This window comes from Rattus norvegicus, chromosome 4 (assembly GCF_036323735.1).
Source record: "Rattus norvegicus strain BN/NHsdMcwi chromosome 4, GRCr8, whole genome shotgun sequence".
In the NCBI taxonomy this organism is placed as follows: Eukaryota; Metazoa; Chordata; class Mammalia; order Rodentia; family Muridae; genus Rattus; species Rattus norvegicus.
The window spans coordinates 125,777,218-125,797,949 of NC_086022.1; the positions used below are offsets into that span (position 1 = coordinate 125,777,218).

General features: G+C 50.7%; 1 protein-coding gene across 10 annotated transcripts in view; it reads left to right on the forward strand.

The window, feature by feature from the left end:
* The window catches only part of Slc6a6 (solute carrier family 6 member 6), a 73,694-nt gene that overhangs the window by 24,878 nt on the left and 28,084 nt on the right, over positions 1-20,732 (forward strand). For 7 of the 10 annotated variants that reach the window (XM_008763123.4, XM_063285685.1, XM_039107210.2 and 4 more), the window contains 4 exons: positions 2,460-2,576; positions 13,438-13,677; positions 14,972-15,106; positions 16,126-16,360. In XM_008763123.4, the coding sequence (XP_008761345.1) occupies positions 2,558-2,576; positions 13,438-13,677; positions 14,972-15,106; positions 16,126-16,360 (629 nt within the window). In that variant the 5' untranslated portion in view covers positions 2,460-2,557. The remainder of the gene's footprint in view (positions 1-2,459; positions 2,577-13,437; positions 13,678-14,971; positions 15,107-16,125; positions 16,361-20,732) is intronic. The other 3 variants (XM_006236903.5, NM_017206.2, XM_039107208.2) reach the window with 1 other exon arrangement.

The following is a 20,732-nucleotide window of genomic DNA, read 5'->3' on the forward strand; positions in this document are numbered from 1 at the left end:
TATATACACACATGTGCGCCACGTGGATGCAGTGCCCACAGAGGCAAGAAGAGGGCACTAATCCCCTGGAACTGGAGTTACAGATGGTTGGAAGCTACCAAAAACTACCTAATCCTCTGCAGGAACAGACAGTGCTCTAAACCATGTCATCTCTCCAGCCACATGGAGTTTTTTTTTTTTTTTTTTTTTTTTTTAAAGATGGCAAGTTATTTTTACCATGATGTAAAAGAGAAAACATTTTTAATAGCAAAACATTAGGAACGGGCTGGGGTGCATCACAGTGGCAAAGTACCTAGCATTTGAACCCCCTGGGCTACTGTCCTCCTCACAGCAGGAATAAAACAAAAAACAAAAAAAAAAAAAAAAAAACAAAAAAAAAACTGAGATGCTAGAAGGCAGGGATTCTGTCCCCCAAATAGCACCAGCTGGTGAAGGCTGTCCCAGATGGACATGGGCCATCAGTGTACATAGCCATGGAGCAAATGTCCTTGGGTAGACAAGAGTCAGAAGCAGTGATCGCTACCGTTCTCAGCCCTCCACAATGGCCAGCTCCCCTGAGTGGATTGAAAATGACTGAGGGAAGGGACAGGGAGGGGCAGTGGAAGAGGTGGGGTGTTAGGGTGACATTCCATGTTTGAGCCCAGCGGTCCAACTGGACACTGCCAGAGGTCCTGGCCGCCAGAGGTTTAGGGAGAATGTCAGTCACTTTTGTCATGATCTTGTCAGCTGGGGCTCTGAAGAACCTCTGGGAGCTCACCTAATCCCAACAGTGTTACTAAACAGGGCCCATTCTCTAGGGATTGCCTTGTGAGTTCTCTCTTGCATTGTGAGCGCTCTCTCCCTCTCTCTCTCTCCATGTGTTGTGCCCATGTGTGGGAGGAACGGTGAGGCTTTATAGCTTCAGCTTGTGGGGTTCCCCAGCCAGCTGGTTCAAACCTCGCTCCAGCCTGGCCTCAGCAGTGGAGCCTGAGGCCTTTGAGGTCTGCCTCACTGTTGGTATCCATGGCAAGTATTTCTTTGGTTGGGAATATTCTGTTTCCACCCTGTAGGAAACTGAGTCCCCTTTCCCACAAATCCCGGACGTGTCCCTGTGGCATGGTGCTGGCTGTGAGAGGCTAGCCTGGAAGATTTTTGCCCTTACCAGGATGCTGAGCTAAGGTGGACCTTCTGTATCCATGGCTGCCCACTGCGGTCGGGTGTGGTCTGTAACACTTTCTGCTTGGATCAGACAGGCAGGCCTCAGAAGTCACCCACCAGCCCTCACCTTTGTCTCTCAAACTCCTCCCAGTTAGAAGAAGGCAGATGAAGTGTGTTGGCCTTGTCTAGAATTGGAAGCTTGCTGGGTTACCTGGGATCAGGGTATGTGTTTTCCCTAAGCCTGGTTTTCTGTCTTTGTGAACTAAAAGGAGTGGGTTTGGTAAGGAGCAGCCAGAGAAGGGCCTCTGAAAGGCCTCTGGCTTTGCTAGGCCCCCAGTGCATGCAGGCTGGCACATGTGCGCTGCACCAGCCAACCAACGGCTCTTCCGCTGGTCAGTTTTGTTTGATATTTTATCCAGTGCCTCCCAGGTTCCAGCCCCGCCCTTCCCAGCTTCTTTTATTTCTAAGACTCCTGGGAAGCCGATGTTAACAAGTGAGATTTCTGGGCTCCACCTTAAAGATTTGAGGTCCAGATGGGTCTAGGTACTCACGCTCTAGATTCTGTCTCAGGGTTCTACAGGCTCAGGCCAAGAGCAGACTGGCTGGGAGTGGTAGAAGCAGATGAAGCTCTCTGAGTTCAAGGCCAGCCTGGTTTATGATGAGTTCTGGGCCTGCCAGGACTCAATAGTGAGACCATGTGTCAAAAAAAGAAAAAAAAAAAAAAAAAAAACCGAGGTTTCTCAAACTGATCTTGAAGCTTTGCCCAAAGTTTCCCAATTCTGAACCAGAGCTCAGCCCCTGGTGAATGGACGGTTTGATGTGGGAGGATCTGGCAGGATCTGAGGTGTACAAAGTGGCTTAGGTGCTCCAAACAGAGGCTGGAAAGAGAAATACCAGGAGAATGTGGCAGTCCTGGATCACAAAAGGAAGTCCCCACCCACCCAGGACTGAACAGAAAGGGCTGTTGACACTTAGGTTCTAGTGAATGTCAGAGCTCTGCAGGAAGCTGGGACTCATTGGTAGTTCTTGAGCTGGGTTTGACCTGGCTGCCAGGTGGAGTCTGCTAGGAGTGAGTTGGTGGGGCCACACCTCCAAGGAGTTTCCAGAGTTGGTATCTTATGATGCCCACCCAAAGTGGCGGGTCATGAGAAGGCAGTGCTGTGCCCTCGGCGGGCATCACAAGACCTTACCTGGGCTAGCAGTGGAGAGGCAGATGCGGGGGTTGCCCTGGGAGATGCCCTGTGCTTGGAGGAAGACATAGCTAATTGTGTCAACCTCCACATACTCACCACATGGATTTTAATGCTGAGTTTTTCTTCTAGCCAAGCAGTAGCTGGTGTTAGGCACCATCTTGTAGCCCTGGAAGTCGCTGCCACCGCCACCCGCTGCACCAACGTCCGTCAGCCTGACAGAGTTAGATATGACTCCCGTGCACCCAGGTTTGCAATAGGAGTTTATTCTCTGCCTCTGGAGCCTACTATATCCACAGGGTGGGGGTGTTAGGAGTGTCCCCACTCCCCCCACCTCCCTCCAGTTCCCTCTCTGGAGCATGTCTCCTGTGGCCAATTGTGTTGGGCTACCCATGATAGAGTGCGGTAGGGCCACGGCCTTGATTTCCTCAACTACAGAGTGGGATTGTATCTGGATACGCTTCTGTGGGCCTATCATGCAGCTTCCAAGGGAATTTCCTGGTATTTGACAAACCTTTGGGGAAACACCTCAGTAGGCTCACACAAAGTCACCCACCTGGAGAGCTTGCTACTCAAGGAATGTGTGTGTGATAGAAATTGAAGGGAAGATTTGGGGCTCTCCAAAACACCAAAAGACTGTTCATCTTCTTAGGGAGGTTGTGCTCTGTGGCTGAGAACAGGTTCCAGGTTATCTTTCCTCTCTTTCAAGCACATTCTAAGTGTCTGTCTGTCTGTCACTGTGCTTTGCCCTGTGGCTCTGCAGGGCGTGCTTGCACTGAGCATCAGCAGGCCCCTCAACACCCTTTGATGTGTTTACTGTGATTGACGTCAGGAAACAGCTAGGACTCTCAGTGGGCGGGGTGAGTGACAGACAGCTGAGCACAGGCTGGTGGTAGGTTAAGAGAGGCCATGAGGCCATTGCCCTGGAGGCTGGCTGTTACTGCCTGGTGAGGGTTCTGATCATTACTCTTGGATGGTCTAGTGTTCCTCATCAAGGGCACTCTGGAGCCAAGATGTGGACTGTTCGGAAGAATCCTTTGGAGGTCTTCAGCTTCAAGGGGGGTGGGGTAAGGAAGCAGGTACAATGTTTCTTTTGTTCAGAACAGAGGGTGACTCTGGGGAGAGGGTGCCATGATTTTAGGTCCATAATCTGATTGGGCTTTGGTGTGAGTGAGGAAGAATATCCTTCTTGTAGGGGAGAAAGAAACATTAAAAGAGGAACACTGCAGGGAGGGGTGCATTTAAAAATATCACCCAGACATTGTGCCTACTGCTCAGAGGGTAAGGCTGAGGCCCAGGGGCAGTGACTTGCCTGAGGTCACAGACCAGAGTACATAGCCTGCTCTCCATGAAACAGGAATTCAGACAGCACCAATGGTTACATTAGGGGCCTGGTCGTGTGGAGGGGTTCCAAGGTGGCATGGCTAACACTTGGGGCTTCTTTTGCATTTCTGCAGAGAGAAAAAGAGAAAAGGCCTGTTTCCCTTTCATACATAGAGTACACAGGTGCAGCCTTGGGTTTCTGTAGCTTGAAAAGAGGAAGTCTGTAGACATGATAGAGGCCTCCGGGAATAATCCTGGGCTCCTGCCCCAGGACCCTGGTGCCCCACCCCCACTACAAGAGGCCCATGGCCCTGATGCTAGGGAAGTGAGGCTGCTAGAGGTGAATGACAGCCCTGTGGCCGGGTGAGTCAGTGCCAGGAGCGGGTGCCTGCTGACTCACCCTCCCCTGGCTGCTCAGCTGAGGAGGAGGAGAAAGGGGTGGGGAGGGGGAGGGGCAGAGCTGCCCCTTTAGAGCTTAGACCTTGTCCACCTAGAGACTGAAGCAGACAGGTGTTTGGCCAGGTCAGGAACTAGGCGAGGTGTCCCTGAAGCTTTGTGAATACACAGTCCCTAGGTGCACACACCCCAGCCCTGCTTCTAAGACAGGCCCTGAGCACCCGGGAGACACCATGGTGTAATCATGTCTCCCTACTTCCTCCTTCTCCCTCCCCCATCAATTCCTCCCTCTTTTCAACCCCCTTCTCTTCCTCCTTCTTCTGCCTCCCCCCTCCTTTTTGCCCTCCCTTCCTTCTCTCCCCTCCTCCTTTCCTCCCCCTCCTACTGTACAGCTTTGTTATTATAAGCTGGAGATCTGCTGGATAGAATTGGTGGCTAGACCTTATTCCCCCAGCCCCCAGTCCCCAGTCCCCAGCCCCCAGCCTAGGCTTTGGGGGTCCCGCTCGGAGGGGAGGGGTCTTTCCTGGACCTCCTCTTTGCAGCCTCTTCTTACCTTGGAAGCCCCTCCTGTCTTTCCTATGAACTTCCCATAATTTTTATGTTGCTTTCCCACTGTTTCAGATTCTAGGGAACAATAGGATGACCCTGTAACCAGACCAAACAAGTAGATGACAGGCAGGTGACAGATGGGGCTTTGTTTCCACACAGCCACCTCCTGCCATCAGGGAGAATTACTGCTCCTCTGAGCCAGGCCTGGAGTCACGTTTTTTTGTAGAAGGTTGGCCCTGTCCTTTGCAGAGCTTGGCTTCATCTCTGGAGTCTGGTGCTAGCCCTGTGCTGACAGACACTGTCTTCCCCATATCATCAGTGGTGGGTCTAAGGAAGGTCAGCTACCCATTGGTTCTTTGCAACACAAAACAGCTGCCTTGCACCCATCCCCAGAGTAGGTCTGCTCAGGGGGGACAGAGTGTAGCTCTAGGGTGTTGGGGTTAAATGACCGAAGGTCACATAACACCCAAGTAGACCCTTCAGGCTCACTTCCTGAGCTAGAAGGAGAGCTAACCAGGGACTCAGGGGTAGCTGGGACTTGTAGATGAAAGTGTTTTTACCCCTCAGTGGGACAGTGGCCACTGTTTAAACCTGACCTGGAGGTCCTGTGTCCACAGGTACTGGCTTCCTCAGGTCACTTTTATTTGCCAGGTCTAGTAGAGCTGTCTTATTTATTTGTTTGCGTTTTTGAGACAGAGTCTCACATTGTGTAGCTCTGTCTGGACTAGAATTTGCTATATAGACCAACCAGGCTAGCTTCCAACTCCAACTGCCTCTGCCTCCTGAGTGCTGAGATTAAAGATGTGTACCACTATGCCTGGCCATATACATACATACATACATACATACATACATACATACATACATATTTGAGCTACCATGTGTGTGCTGGGAATGGGTCCCAAGTCCTCTGGAAGAGCACTGGTGTTCTTAACTGCTGAACCAGTCCTCCAGATCCTAGTCTGACTGTCTTTGTGTATTCTTTCCGCTCTCCTCAGAACTCTGTACCACCAGGTCTTTTGGTTAGGTCTCGCTTGATGGCAGTGTGGTGGGAAGCATGAACTATCTGGATATAGATTCCAGCTGTGTGCGCGGCTGTAAACAGAACCCACATTGCTGTCTCTTCTTGGCCCTGTAAGCTGGTAAACGGCATTATTTAAATTTGCAGGTTCTATCTGGAGGTTCTCTAGCATCCTGGGGGACACCAGTGTCCTGGATTCTGGGTATAAATCCTGAGTATTTGGGGCAAGAGTGTATCTGCTCTGAGCCTCAGCCTCCCATCCTGGGCTTCAGAGGGTGGGGCTGCAGCCACATTAGAGTGGGAGGGATGCTGTGTCTCAGGTAGACAGTCACCCTGCCCAGAGATGGAGAGCTAAGATAATGCAAGTTCACTTTCACTTGGAGGAGAGCAAGGCTGTTCATTGTTTTGTGCTCTGTTGCTGGCCAGGGAAACTGCCAGCTTCCTGGTTGACCTCATGGGGACAAGCCACTGTGGCTCAAGCCAATGATCCAAGTATATATATCCTGACAAGCCTCTCCTGCCCTGCCTTCACTGGGGTTACGATGACTGAGGTGGGCCAGTGGTCTGACTGAAGTGGAACTGGAGGGCTCAGGTCTGGGTCACACCCCTTTTTCTTTGTGTTTAGAGGGCAATGTGCTAGAGAAGTTGGAAAATAGACCAGTGCAGTCCAGATCTCTTAAGACTCCCCGGAGGATGCCTTCCCAGGGGGTCCGTCCCAGAGGCACCTTTGGTGTTGGGAGTTTCGAGGTGCCCATTTTCCTTTTGCCTGCCAAACCCCTGGAGATGGTTCAGTTGTCACGTTGTACAAATAGATAACCAAAAGATGAAGGCTATGTGATTCAATTAAATGATCAAATCTGTGAAAGGTGTATGTACTTAAAAAAACAAAGGCTTTAAAAAATTAATTTATCCTTAATTTTTTTTTTGAGCCAGTCTCATGTAGCCCAGGCTAACCTGAAACTTACTATGTAGCTGAGGATGACCTTGAACTCCTGATCCTGGTGCTTCCTCCCAACAGCTGAGATTACCTGGCTCTTATGTCCTCTTAACAGAAGCATTTACACTGCTTAAAGAGCAGAGCTGCATTGTTAACTCAGCTCACTTGATTCAGTGAGCTTCCGCTAAACATTTTGTAGGGCCAAGCATGGAACCTGAGTAGAACAGCGTACCCTTGGCAGACAATTCTAGTGGATCCCAGCCCTCCTACTCAGACATTACTAATGGATCCCAGCCCTCCTGCTCCTTGCACTTGGATGTATGTATTAGTCTGTAGAGACTGTACCAACGGACCCCTTTTGATCTGTGAGATGTTGTTGCTGACAGAAGCAGGCCCCTGTGCAGTGTTGTTTTATCTGTGCCCACAACACAGTCTCATGACCCCTGGCCCAGCCTGTCATGTCATGTGGCCCCTCACTTCCCTGTTTCCCCTTGAGTTTGGTTCCCTAATCTGTCAACTGGCTCAGTGGCTTGCAGCTTGTCTTTAATTTTTAAAAAATGATTTTTATTGAATGTGTATGTGTGTATGTGTGTGTGTGTGTGTGTGTGTGTGTGTGTGTGTGTGTGTGTGTGTGTGAAGGTGAGAGGACAACCTTCTGGAGTCAGTTTACTCCTTCCACCTTGTGGGTTCTAGGAATTGTGGCAAAGCACTTTTGCCCACAGAGCCATCTCATCAGCCTATAGCTGGCCGCCTCCTCTTCCTCTTCTCATTTAGTCAAAGAGTTTATTTAGTTTTATTTTATGGTTATAAGTATTCTGTCTGCATGCATGTCTGTGCACCACATGCCAGCCAGAGTGGGTGTTGGATCACCTGGGCACTAGACTCACAGGTCGTGAACTACCATGGTGCTGAGACTAAAGTAGCATCCTCTGAACGAGCAATAAACAGTCTTAACCACTGAGCCATCCCTCCAGCCCTGTAGCTGGCTTCTTAAAGGCACCAGGCTCCATTTACTTATGAAGTTGTACAGATGGTATCCATTGACTGTCACAAGTTGTTGAGAACATGGCTTTGGAAGTTTGGATGAACCCAGGAGCCATTCACAGCTCAAGTATACATCATGGGGCCATGACCAAGTGACTTCACTTCTCTGGGTGGTGCCATCAGCAAGGTGATTAAGGCATGTCTTATTTACTTACAGTATGTCGAGAACACTGAAAATCTATAACTCTCTTTACAGGTTCCAAATATATTTATTATTATTATTATTATTATTATTATTATTATTAATTATTTTTTTCTTTTCTTTTTTTCGGAGCTGGGGACCGAACCCAGGGCCTTGCGCTTGCTAGGCAAGTGCTCTATCACTGAGCTAAATCCCTAACCCCATTATTATTAATTATTCAAGTGTATGCCAATGAGTGAAGTGAAGCACAGAGAGGCTGCTCCTTGCCCTGGGTCACACAGCATCTTTATGGCCTCCCCTTGGAGGCTTCTGCCTACTACTACTGGCTCCGCAGTGAATAGGGAAAGGACAGGAGGGAGGCTCTTTTCTAGAAGGGACACTACAAAGGGGTCTAGCCACAGGCTCTGCAGGGTTAAGATGTCTCCACGTTTGCAGTGGGTGTCAGACCTGTCCCCTGTCCCAGTTTTGAGAGCTGCTCACACTGTACACAGAACATCTCATTCCTCCTGCAGAGGCTCCCCGAGTGACAGCCCAGTCTCTCACCAAGTTTTGTGAGGATATGCTGTGTGCTAGGCACTGGGGTGGGGTGGGGTGGGGACAAGCACAAGAGGAAACAGACCCATGCCTGAGTCCTTGATAAGAGATACTGGATGGTGAAAGTGTCAGCAATAAAACTTTAATCGTTTCTAGTGGGGGGTCTTTTGTTCAAGGGGATCAAGCTTCTGCAGGAGAGTGCTAACACTGAGAGCTGGGATTTGGTGCTCCCTTGTCTTAGAGTATAAAGGCAAATGCTGGGGACGTAGGGGCAGCTTAAATCAACTTCAAGACCTGCTTGGCTGGTACATGGATGTCTGAGGGCCACAGGGGCTAGACAGGCCCTGAGAGGGAAGCTGGCAGGAGCTGTCTCTTGAGTCCCCTGTCTGTGAGCTCTGCAGCAGACAGGTCATTTTTCTGACCCAGCAGCCCTTTGTTTGTTCAATAGACTCTTCTGATCTCTACTGCTGTAGGTGTGAAGCAAGATGGGGGATTCTGGCTCCCTCTGCCCTGGCCCCTGTGTATGGCCTGGGGTGGGCTACCATTTCTCTGTGTACCCATCTGATCTGTTATGTGGGAACACATTGGAAGTCTCAGCTGTGGAGTAGCAGCTCAGTGGTAGAACGTTTGCCTGGCACATGCCAGGACTTTGGTTCAAACCCCCCGAGCTACATAAGCCTGGTGGGATGGTGCTGACCTGTAATTCCAGCACTGCAAAGGGAAAGATGGAGGCAGGAAGGGGGAATCAGATGTTCAAGGTCATCTCTGCTATTAGTGAGTTCAAGGCCAGTGTGGGATACATGAGACCCTGTCTTCCCCCTCTGCACAGCTCCCTTCCTGTCCTCCAAAGAATGACAGAATGGGAAACAATTCTGATATAGTTTAGCCTACATACTAAAAAAATGTCTGATGTTTTTAAACTGGACAGAGGGTACAAAAGTACATCTGGCTGACGTCACTGGCCCCAGGGTCAACCTGACTGTGTATGTGGCAAAACTTGTCAGTGATCTTCAAGCAAGCCAGCGTTCAGGCACAGCCACATCTGGCATGCCAGCCCAGGAAAAGGGACAGTGTTTTCAGTTGTATGGGGAGGGACACTTAGTCCTGGAGCCTATAACTCCATGCATTCTAATCACCTGTAGCTGTGGTAACCATGAGGAAGCTCCCAGAATGAGAATTAGGCGTCTTCACCACTGCAGAACAACCCTGGGCCCTGAGCCAAGAGAAACAGCTCCTGGCTTGGAGAAGCAGGCTGCAGACAGATGGTGTGAAAGGGAGTCACTACGCCTGTACTGTGGCCACTTGATCACCATGGGGGTGGACTGGCCTAACTGTGAGTCTGTAAAGGTGGACCATAGGGAGGGTGTCTCATAGAAGTCAGGCTGGACCAATAGAGAGCTGGCAGAGGCAGAGAAAGCCTCAGGGTCTGGGTGGTACCAGCTCATTCCCGTGACCTGGATTCAGAGTTGACTTGACCTTGCTCATATCCCCTTGTGTGGGTTGAAGGCCTTGCCCACCGTGGGGTTGGTAATAATGACACCAGCTATTACTTTAGGGAGTGCTTGCTATATGCCATTTGCTGTTCTGAGCTATCCTGTGCACCCCCTTGTTTCTTTCTCTGTATTCCAAGACAGGCACTACTGCTTCAATGAAAACATTGAAAAACAGAGAGACTGAGTATCTTGCCTAAGGTCATTCAGACCTTTTAAGTGGCTCTCAGCCCCTCTGTCAAGGCTCATGTTCCCGTCAGGGACCAAGCTGCTACCACAGGTACTGGAGCAGCCGGCACAGGGAGTGAGAGGAGCTATAGCATTTCTGTAGGGCCAGTGTTTAACAGGGAGGCGGGATGGGGGACTGTGGGGGTATAGGGGTTTGTAAAGGTCTTGCTTGAGACCTAGCAGGGCCAGGGGGTGGGGTGGGCTTTGCATTTCCCTCTAGCAATGAGCAGAGAGCTGGGGTCCATTATGAATGTGATTTTTAAGCTGCCTTCAGCTGCTGCATGAGAATAGACTTGTGGGGGGGCAGTAGAGCAGCAAGGAGACCTATGAGGAGACTGCGCTAGGGGCTGCAGGCAGAGAGAGAGAGAGAGAGAGAGAGAGAGAGAGAGAGAGAGAGAGAGAGGTTGCTATGGTGACAGGGACGTGGGGGTGGATGCCAAGAATGTGCAGAATGAATGGATCTGCAGGTTTTGCTGGAATGGTACGTTGCAGGGCCGCTCGGGCACACGCTAGCGTCTTGGAATAAGAAAGCAAGAGGGAAAAGGACAAAAGGACAGGGTGCCTGAGTCTCTGCAGGGCCATCTCTGGATCCAGGGAAGTCCAAAGCTTGGGTGGTGCCCTGCCCCCAAGTCAACAGTCCTGTGATTTCCAGCCAAGCTGAGGTTGATGCTGAGGCAGGACCACTGGGCCCTGAGTTCTCCAAAGGCAAATGGGTTTGGACAACACACCTACAGGTAGGATGGTGAGGATGGATCAGACTCCTGGATGTACCTGAGTGACCAAGGAGTCCCCACGGAGACCTTGGTACCCAGCAGAGGACAAGCACTGCACTGCCTCACTAAGGCCCCAGCCACCACGGTTCAGTCTCAGGTGGCATGATGACAGATGGAGTCCTGAGAGCATACAGGGATAGATTCCTTATATAGCCAATCAGTCTAGACACAGGGGTCTTTGGGAACCCTCCACACTCAGGGTTCTCTGAGAACAGACTTGTTAGTGGGTCTGGGGGCCCAGAATGTAGAACCAGGGCTGTCAGGACAGCAGGCCACAGGGCATCAGAATCTGGCTTCTTAGAGGACCAGCCAGCCTTGGCCAGTAGCTGACAGTGAGGCAAGGAGACCCTTGTCTAGCTCCCATCCCTCCCTAGTGCTGCAGGCTGCCCTTTCTCCTCCTCTTTCTCCCTTAGGTTTAAAGGCTAGGCTGACCTCGTGAAGTCTCAAGGACTGAGACGTGTCCAAAGGGTGGATCAGCCCTTCTCAGTTGGAGGCTCCAGGTCATTCTTGAGCGGACCCTTCCCTGGGAGGGAGCTGAGTCCCACATCCTCCAATTATGCGCCCACCGCAGGCCACAATGAGCTGTTCAGATAACCATCGGGGGCTGCTGACCTGCTGCAGGAACAATGCTGGCTGCTCGAGCTGTTTTCACAGTGGCCACGGATCTGCAGAGCCATGAGGCCCCGGGGGAGCCACAGAGAAAGGCCATGCGGATGCTCCCCCAGACAGAGGAAGGACTCCGGGGGCTGCCCAGTGGCTCCAGGAAGCCTTTCTTGGTCTGCTCACTGCCAGATAGTGAAACAATTGGGGTCCCCCACCCCAAGCCAGCCAGTGAGAGGAAGGAGGCGTGGGGGAAGCAGAGTTATTGAGCTTCTGGGCCTCTGCTCCTTGCCGAGCCCCCCCGGGGACCTGGCATGTCATTTCTCTGTACCTTAGCGTTTCCATCAGGCACGCTGAACCTTAGCATAAGGCCTCACCATTTCCCTCTTGGAGTTGAGGTTCTGTTGGCACAGCAGCACTTTCCTGGTGTCCTACTGCGTGCCGGGCTTCAACGGTATGAACGGGATAGATCCTTATCTCCATAAGCCTATGGTCTGGCTGTGGAGAAGACAGCAACTGGGAAGTGTGTGTGTGGCCAGTTCAGTTGCTCTTGAGGTAGGGCTGGCTGTGGGAAGACAAATGCAGCCAAGCAGGTGAAGGTACTCTGTCCGAGGGCATGTGCTAGGGACAGCATGACCTGCATGTATTTCAGTGGGTGCTCGGATGAAGGACACAGATCCTGTGTGCCCTGACCTTCCAGTTTTGCAAGAGAACTTCAAATTTTCCATTTTTCCTCTGAACTCTGATACTTCGATGTCAGCTCCCTGCTTGGATGATAAAGACAAAAATGAAGGATGTCCTAGGCTATGTGGCTACCTTCGCTGTCACTCTTTTTATTCTGCAGATAGGGAAGCCAAGGCTCAGAAAAGAGCAGGAAGGAAGGACCACTAGCTCTGGGTGCCCCCAGCCCAGCCTTATCCTGCGGTCCTGTGCCACGTTGTGTGTAAATCCGTGCACAAAAGGCCCTGACTTGACACAGGGCTCTAATGTGCTTGGTTATCTCTATGTGTTCTTTGATGGCCTGAATGGATGGATGGTGACTACCACTGGGTGTGTCACTGCCTCTCAGTTAAGCTTCAGAGACACAAGGAGATGCTAAAAGATGATCAGCTGGTACAACCCTCCACCCAGGGTGGGGTCCAAGCAGGAGGTGCCTGAGGGTGACCCTGAACTGTGCCAGGGGTTTAGGAGGTCTCCTTATGTCTGAGACCAGCTGGTGCCAGAGAGCAAGACCCCTGCTTGTTAGGATCCATGCATTTAGCCTGGAGTCAGCAGACCAAAGAATGGATACTAAATAGCAAGTCCTGGTTCACAGCCTAGGGGAGGGACTCAGACTTTCTTTTTTTTTTTTTTTTTTTTTTTTGGAGCTGAGGACCGAACCCAGGGCCTTGCGCTTTCTAGACAAGCGCTCTACCACTGACCTAAATCCCCAACCCCGGACTCAGACTTTCTTTGCATATTCCCCACTTGCTCAGCTTCTGCATCGTATCCTCAACTGCCACAAGCATCCTTGTACAATTCTATATAAGAAAGCCTTGTATTTTTCCTGCTACAAAACGTTCTGTAGCTGTCCATTTTCTGTACTGTTTTCCCAGTATCGTGTCCTGTGCAATATTCTCTTCCTGCTTCACTTCTTCACCCGGGAGCAGGTGCCTCCTGTAGGTCAGGGTCTACACCAGATTCTGCACTGAGGCTTAACTGAGATGGGAGTTGCTGGGCTTTGTGCAGACTTCAAATCAGAAGTGTCTGTCTGTGTGGAGTGCTGAAGACAGGCTCCCTCCTTTGAAAGACGGCTGGAACTGTCCAGGGTACACAGGCTGAATGAAATGTAATGTCTGAGTATGACAATCCTGGGCCACCAGTGCTTCTGGTTTAACTGGTGACTGGGAAATGAAGCCTGCTGCTCCTGTAGGTTGCAAGTGTTTCTGGTCTGAATTTTGAGATCCTTGGGATCTTGGCTTCTTTGATGGAGATTGATAGAGTGACAAGCTCCCACTGCAGCCTAGGGAAGTTGGACCTGGTTTTTAGTCACTGGGGGAGGCCTCATCATCCATATTGTTCTGCCTCCCATAGAAAACGAGGAGATGGCCACCAAGGAGAAGCTTCAATGTCTGAAAGACTTCCACAAAGACATCCTGAAGCCTTCTCCAGGGAAGAGCCCAGGCACGCGGCCTGAGGATGAGGCTGATGGGAAGCCCCCTCAGAGGGAGAAGTGGTCCAGCAAGATCGACTTTGTGCTGTCTGTGGCCGGAGGCTTCGTGGGTTTGGGCAATGTCTGGCGTTTCCCGTACCTCTGCTACAAAAATGGTGGAGGTGAGTCTGAGTCAAATTGAAGGCTGGGGTCAGAGTGTGAGAGACCTTTTCCTAGTCTTTGTCCTTTCCTAATCCAGGTATACCCTGCCCAACTGTACCTCAGATGCAGGGCCAGCATGCCTGAGAACAAGGTGGAGTTGTGCCTCTGGCTATGTTATCTTCTGGAGGACCCTCCCTCACCTCTCTGATCCTCTGGTTTGCCCTGTCTGACCCATGTCCCCTCAACCTCAGATGTTTCTGATGTCCGTTCCTGTATTCCATCATCTCTGAGTGCCTCTAAGCCTTCCCTTTTACCGTCTTTGTTATTGATTTTGCTTCTTAACCTCACCCTTTGTATTCCCCATAGCTAGTTCTGTCTCTCTGTAAATGGCAAGCCTGTATCATTTGCCGTTAATGCCAAGGGGCAGGGGGACAAAGGGCACCCATGAAGATGTTCTAGCTGTGGTGGGTTGAGTTGTTGGGGTTTGGGTTTGAATTTTTATGTGTGCTGTGTCTCCTCCTGCTGAGGTCTCTGAGAGAGCCCTCTTGGGTGTCTAGGTTAGGCAGCACCAGCTTAGAGACAGTTCTCGCTGGTGCAGAGGGGGACCAGAGGAGAAGAGTGTAGGTGGCAACCACCTGTCACATGACTGTAAAGGCAGGCGTACTGCCTGCTGCCCTGTAAGAGAGCTACTTTTTGGAGAACCCTTTCTTAGTGCCCGGTTTCTTGACCTCTCATAGGTATCAGACCCCTTGGGAACTCTGATGAATGTCTTAGATGCTCCCCAGAACAAAGCAGGTAGCCTAGACCAAAGGTGCCCACAGTTTCACATGGTTTGTTCACCTGCTGAAGCCATTAGTGTACAGCAGGTGGGGCCACCCTCCCCAGATACTTTGCTCTTTTCCTTCCCCTGGTACCCACCACCAGCTAGAGATGTCCACCTCCTGCCTTCCACCCAACCTGCTTCTGGACTTTCCTGGCTATTAACGCAGGCTGCCCTGTGGCAGATGGGTGAAGCTCCAGCAAGGAGGTTGTGCTGTACCTGGGTCTAGCAGACCATGCAACCTCTATTGGGAAGAACACTGGGGAGAAGGCAGACAGGTGGCAGGCATAGGCCCCAGCCTGATGGCTTGAAGAGTCTGGTAGATTTAGAGCTTAGTGGGTGGCCTGGAGAATCTTCAGCAGAGTCCAAGTTTGGCCTCTAGGCTTACATTCCTCGCTCCTGATAACTTTGATTGGGAGGGCTTGGGGTTGAGTGACTTATCGGCCATACTGTGACATCACAGCCTCCCCCTCTCTCCTCTGTGATATTGGCAGGTGCATTCCTCATACCGTATTTTATTTTCCTGTTTGGGAGCGGCCTGCCTGTGTTTTTCCTGGAGGTCATCATAGGCCAGTACACCTCAGAAGGGGGCATCACCTGCTGGGAGAAGATCTGCCCCTTGTTCTCTGGTGAGTATGTGGCTGGGGTCACTAGGGTCTGTATGCACTGGGGCTGCCAGATTTTTTAAGTGGGGTTTTTATCTTTTGGGTTTATTAGATCTCCTCACAGGTATCAGTGCCAGATCCAGGGCAGCTTATGTTGTCTGTCATGTCACTGACACTGAGAAGCAGGGGAGAGGGAGATACAGCAGGTTCCATTTGGAAAGTCCGTTTGGGGCTAGCTCTGTGAGTATTTGGTGGAGTGAGCTGGCTGCTCTCTTAGAGTGTAAGAGCCTGGAGACCTGACTGGGTTTGGGCTGTGCTTCTTCTTTTTCTTGGGATGGTTTTAGGGAAGTTATTGAGCCTTGATTTCTTCATCTAGAAAACAATATTCTCACTCTATATAGTTACTGTGACAGCAGGTCTATCCATTCATGTTTCCATGCATTCATCCATTCATCCACATTTATATCCATCTACCATCTATCTGTCCCTCTATATTTCCATCCATCCATCCATCTTCCATCTCTTTATTCATCTACCCATCTTTCCATATTTCTATTTATCCAAGTTTCTATTAATTCATTCATCCTTCTATTCATTCATTCATTCATTCATTCATCTATCCATGCATGCATCCATCCATCCATCTTCCATTTCTATTCATCTACCCATCTTTCCATATTTCTATCCATCCAGGTTTCTATTCATTCATCCATCTATCCATCCATCCATCCATCCATCCACATTTCTACCCATCTATTTATACTTCAGCCCATCTATTTTCCATCTATCCATGCATGTTTCCATCCAACCATCCAACTGCACAGTCATTGTCCTGTCCCCACTTCTTTCATTCACCCTGTGACTCTTCCACCTGCCATTTCTCTAACCATTCAGTCACTCATCCGTCCCTTTATCCAGTTGCTCCTCCGTCCTGCGACTCTTTGCTGCTTACTGTTGAGAAGGCCCCTTTGTCCCACAGACTGGGGCCACCAGTGCCTCCCGGTTGAAAGTGACATGTGTCCATTTGTTTGCCCCATCCACAGGCATTGGCTACGCGTCCATCGTCATCGTGTCCCTCCTGAATGTGTACTACATCGTCATCCTGGCCTGGGCCACATACTACCTATTCCAGTCTTTCCAGAAGGATCTTCCCTGGGCCCACTGCAACCATAGCTGGAACACGCCACAGTGCATGGAGGACACCCTGCGTAGGAACGAGAGTCACTGGGTCTCCCTTAGCGCCGCCAACTTCACTTCGCCTGTGATCGAGTTCTGGGAGTAAGGCTACCTCCTGGGAGGGAGGAGTGGCATGGGCAGGTCTAGAGGGGATAATATCTTCCTCTGTGACTGGGACAGACCCTGTCTCTGGAGGGAAGGAGGATGCAATGCTGGAGAAGACTCCATGCCTTTGTCTCATACAAGCTGGAGTTGAATCCCAGTTTACCACTGAGCGGCTATTTGATTTTTGTAGGGAAGTCCCCCTACCTCACCTTTGAGCCTTAGATTCTTTAACTGTCAGATGAGGAAAGTGTATCATTCTTATTCCACGAGATTCCTGTTGAGAGATGTAAAGGTGTTTGAAAATCATAGTTTTCTTAATGTATTTTGGGAAAAACATCACACACAGGGGAAAATGCATTTATGTAGTTATGCAAATGAAAAAGTGAGTTGATAGCAAAAATATGTATCAGTTAGCTCTTGTGTGTAACAACCATCTCCAAACATGGTGGTTTTAACCAAGTACTATTTGTTGAGCATGACTATTTGATGAGGTTGGGCTGGGCTCAGTTTGGTTGGTCTGCTCTTGATTGGCCTTGTGGATAGTTCTTTTGTAGAGTGGATGGCCTCTAAAGGGAATGAGCATTAGGAGTGAATGGCTTGTGTGACCTTATCCCTTAGTCTTTCCCCTTTGGCTTGTCCCTCAGTAACAACAGATGGGCAAGTCCTAGCATGTAGATAATCTCCTTGTGTCAATGGCATTGGGTGACTCTCATGAACTTGTATTCCAGGACATCTTAACAGTTCATGGAAATTGACTAGAAACCCTTGAGTACATCACTTTCCTTATACCCATGTGCTCTTAACTTGGGGTGCTCAGTCAGGGGTAGCCTGTCACCTCTAGAAATTACTGAGATGAGGCCTCGGGTATAGCCAAGAGCCAGGGGAGAGGAAAGCCTGTTCCAGATTGCCACAAGATGAGAATCCCTCTCCTTGGCTTCAAGGAAGCAAACCTGGGACCATCAGGAGGGAGCTGTGCTGTGATTCCTACAAGAATGGGTCAACTGCTCTCACCTGTAGGAGGTCTTGTTTGGGTGGCCTATGCCATGCCTGGGCCTTTTGTTCTACATTCCTAGGCAGGGCCTGGGCCTTGGGGACTTTGGGTCTCCTGATGTGTATATTTTCCACTAGCAAACAAAGGCAGTGTTAAAAGCGTGTTCCCCAACCCCGTTCCCCACCCTTCATATAGCTGAGTTTTTGAACAAAGGAATGTTGGCATTTCACGCCTTTCCCTTGAAGGGCCCAAGGCCACAAACCCTGGCCTTTCTGTACTGTTCTTGGCATGGCTTGGACACCGGGGCTGCCCCTCCCAGTCCTCTGGCACCTGGCCAGCTTCTGAGATGTCTGCTGAATCTCATTACCTCCTGAGTTTGAACTTGTGTTCTGTCACTTCTGTCTGGGGCAGATGTGGTCTCTCCTCCTGGCCTCAGTGTCCTGGGATGATCACAGTATGTCCTAGGGACCATACTGTAGCCCTAACTGGATGAGTCCCTACATGACCACCCTGATAAGCTGCTCCTTCACTTCAGGGTATTATGTATGTCGTGTCATCATTGTGATTAAACATCCTTTCTGGGGCATTCAGAATCTGTATGTAACTCCTCAAATGCCCACAGGCTCTGGCGACAAGGGAGTCACATTCTTTTTGCCTTTGCCTGCTACTTGTCATTATGACATGAAGGTCTTGGAAGACCTTGGCTCAGCACCCTGCTCAGATATCCCCAGCCCGAGTCCATTCTAGCAGCCCTCTGTTCTAGAAGCCCCATGGCTTTCGTTCCTCATTAGGAAAACAGAGACAAGCTCACTTTAGGAAAACCCCTGGTTCTACAGGCTCTCATGCAGGCTCTTCTGTAGTGTCCATAGGTATTCTTTACTTAGTGAGTGCTGACTTCTGCCCACACTGGCCTGCACAGGCTCTGGACCTGACTTTGAATTCTAGAAGAACCTCTAAGAATTCCTTAGCCCGAACCTGGGGTCCAGGAGCTACTGAGCAAGCTGAGGTGACGATCCGGGCAGCTTCTTGCTGATCCTAGGTGCAGAGGGGGTCAGTGGGCAGGAGATCAGCAAATCTATCAGGCTTCCTGCTTCTAAGAACCTGTGTTGGGTTTGAAATGTGGAAAGGAGGGTGAAAAGGAGAGGCAATGAGCTGTTTCAATGCAGAGGTTCCTGCCTTTGCTTTTCCTCCTCCTCTTCTCCATTTAATTTATTTTAAGAGGGCTGGAGTAAGCACATCAGGACATGCATGATGGTCAAAGGACAACGAATGTCACCTCAGTTCTCTCCCTATATTTTTACACGAGTTCCAGGGACTGAACTCAGGTTGTTAGATGTAGAGGCAAGTACTTTTTTCCAGTCAGCCCTCTTGCTAGCTCCTGAGATGTCTTAAGTAGCTGAAAGAGCAAGGCAACACTTCACTGGGGGAAGCTCTTTCTCACGTTTCGTGTGCAGTTCACTGGCCATCATGCATGCAGGGTCCAGTCACCCTCCCTGTGCACACCGCACCCCGTGATGGACCCTATATTGCAGGTAAAAGACACTCATTGGCTTCCTGCTTGCTCTCTGCCTTGTCCTAGAAACTCTTGTGCATCCCTGTTAAAGATTCCACATTGTCATCTTGCCCTGTCAGAGAGGAGTGGGCGAGTGCAGCGCTGCTCACTGAGCAGGCCCAGGTTCAGGCAATCTCCCTTGTTTCTCTTACAGATCTTAGGGTCTAGGAGCCAAAGGTAATGGGCTTAGTGGGGGCAGAGCCTTGCCCCCCTACCCTGGGCTTGGTGGGAGAAATCTCTCTCCCCCAGTTTCTAATCACTAGATAACTCTGTCAGCCACCCTGCTGCTCCTCCCTTCTGCTGGTTACCAAGGATGCAGGAAGACCTCAGAGGGGAACTCCCCTCTCCAGTGTAGCTCCCACATGTCCCAGCCCTCTGATGTCAGGGCAGTTGGAATGCCAAGCTTGAGTCCCCTTATATGCTCTGTGAGCCAGAGTTAGCCCAGCCCCAGCATTTATGCCTGCTCCCTGGCATTGAGGAGCCTGGACAAGTTTTGGGTATAGGGTTCTGGGTGGCCAAGAAAGACACAGGTGCACTCTCATCGAGCCTTTTGTCTGTGTTCCACCCCTCCTCCCACACCCGTGATACAGGGCAGGCCTTGGAGCTGAGTCCACGGTCACAGGTCACATGGTGCACTGCCGCCTGTGTGCCTGCACATCTGTGTCTTCAGGCTCTGCTCAGGCAGGGGCTCCTGTGTCAGGAGTCTATCATGGACTGACCTTGCCACCCTTACCCTGTCTGTAAACCCAGTAACCTCCTCAGCCTCAGCAGCTCAGATCCCCATGAGAAGCCCGGAGGCTCCAGAGACTGGCATTTTATGTTGACATTAGGGTATGTTTAATGGCTGCATGGTGGGGGTCACAGAGCTTCTGCCCCCATCCCATACTGGTCCTGGCCCTCTGAGGTCACCTCTCCCACTCACAGGCCTTAGAGGACAGGCGGGGCCAGGTCTGGCCTTTCAGCAGGCTGGAGCCAGGCCTTCCTCCGAGGCTCCTGCAGAACCCCCTGGGAGCCCAGCATGGATCATTAGATTCTATTAGAATCAAAGAAATGAGTCATATTTGCAAACAAGCCCTGCTCAGCCAATCTTCCTCCGTAGCTGTCGGAAGGAGGAGGTGGTGCGGGAAGGGCTGCATGGGGGCCCCATGCTCGGGCGGGCGGCCCTTTTATAATTGTTCCCTCTGCCAGTCTCCAGGGGACTGCTGCAGCCAATAAACGGCTGGCCTGTAGTCAAAAGGAAACGATTTGGCCCACTCTGAGGGCGAATCTACATCTCCAAGTGCTGACTGGACGGCAGCAGGGCAGCCGGCTGCAAACACACGTCCAGGCCAGCCACTCTTTTTTAGTTCCCGTCCTGGCAAGATGTAGCCCTTTTCTTGGAAAAGATCTGCAGCTTACCTCTGGAAGATAGTGAGAAGCACAAGCCTGGGAGCCCTGGCCTGAGACACACACTGATGTGACCCAGGGGACATCAGAAAGAAGGGAATCAGCTCCAGGCTTGGTGACTGCCTAGGGTCTATGGGAGGCTGAGCCTCAGTTTCCACATCTACCAAATGGCTATAATGAATTCCCTCACCTATCATTGGGTGAGCTCCTTCACGTGCCAGCTGCTGTGGTTGAGACAGATGCAGGCCCTGTGTACACAGAACTAGCTTGTTAGTAGACAGACATGTTAACCAGTCAGAAAGTACAACCATAATGGGAAAGCTCTGGCTGTAAGTGCTGGGGAAGGAGAGGGCTGGGGTGCTCTTGATAGAAGGTTCCCTGGGGAGAGATGCATTAGTGAGAGCCCTGGAAAGAGGCTGTCTGTGAATGGTGGAATTGTG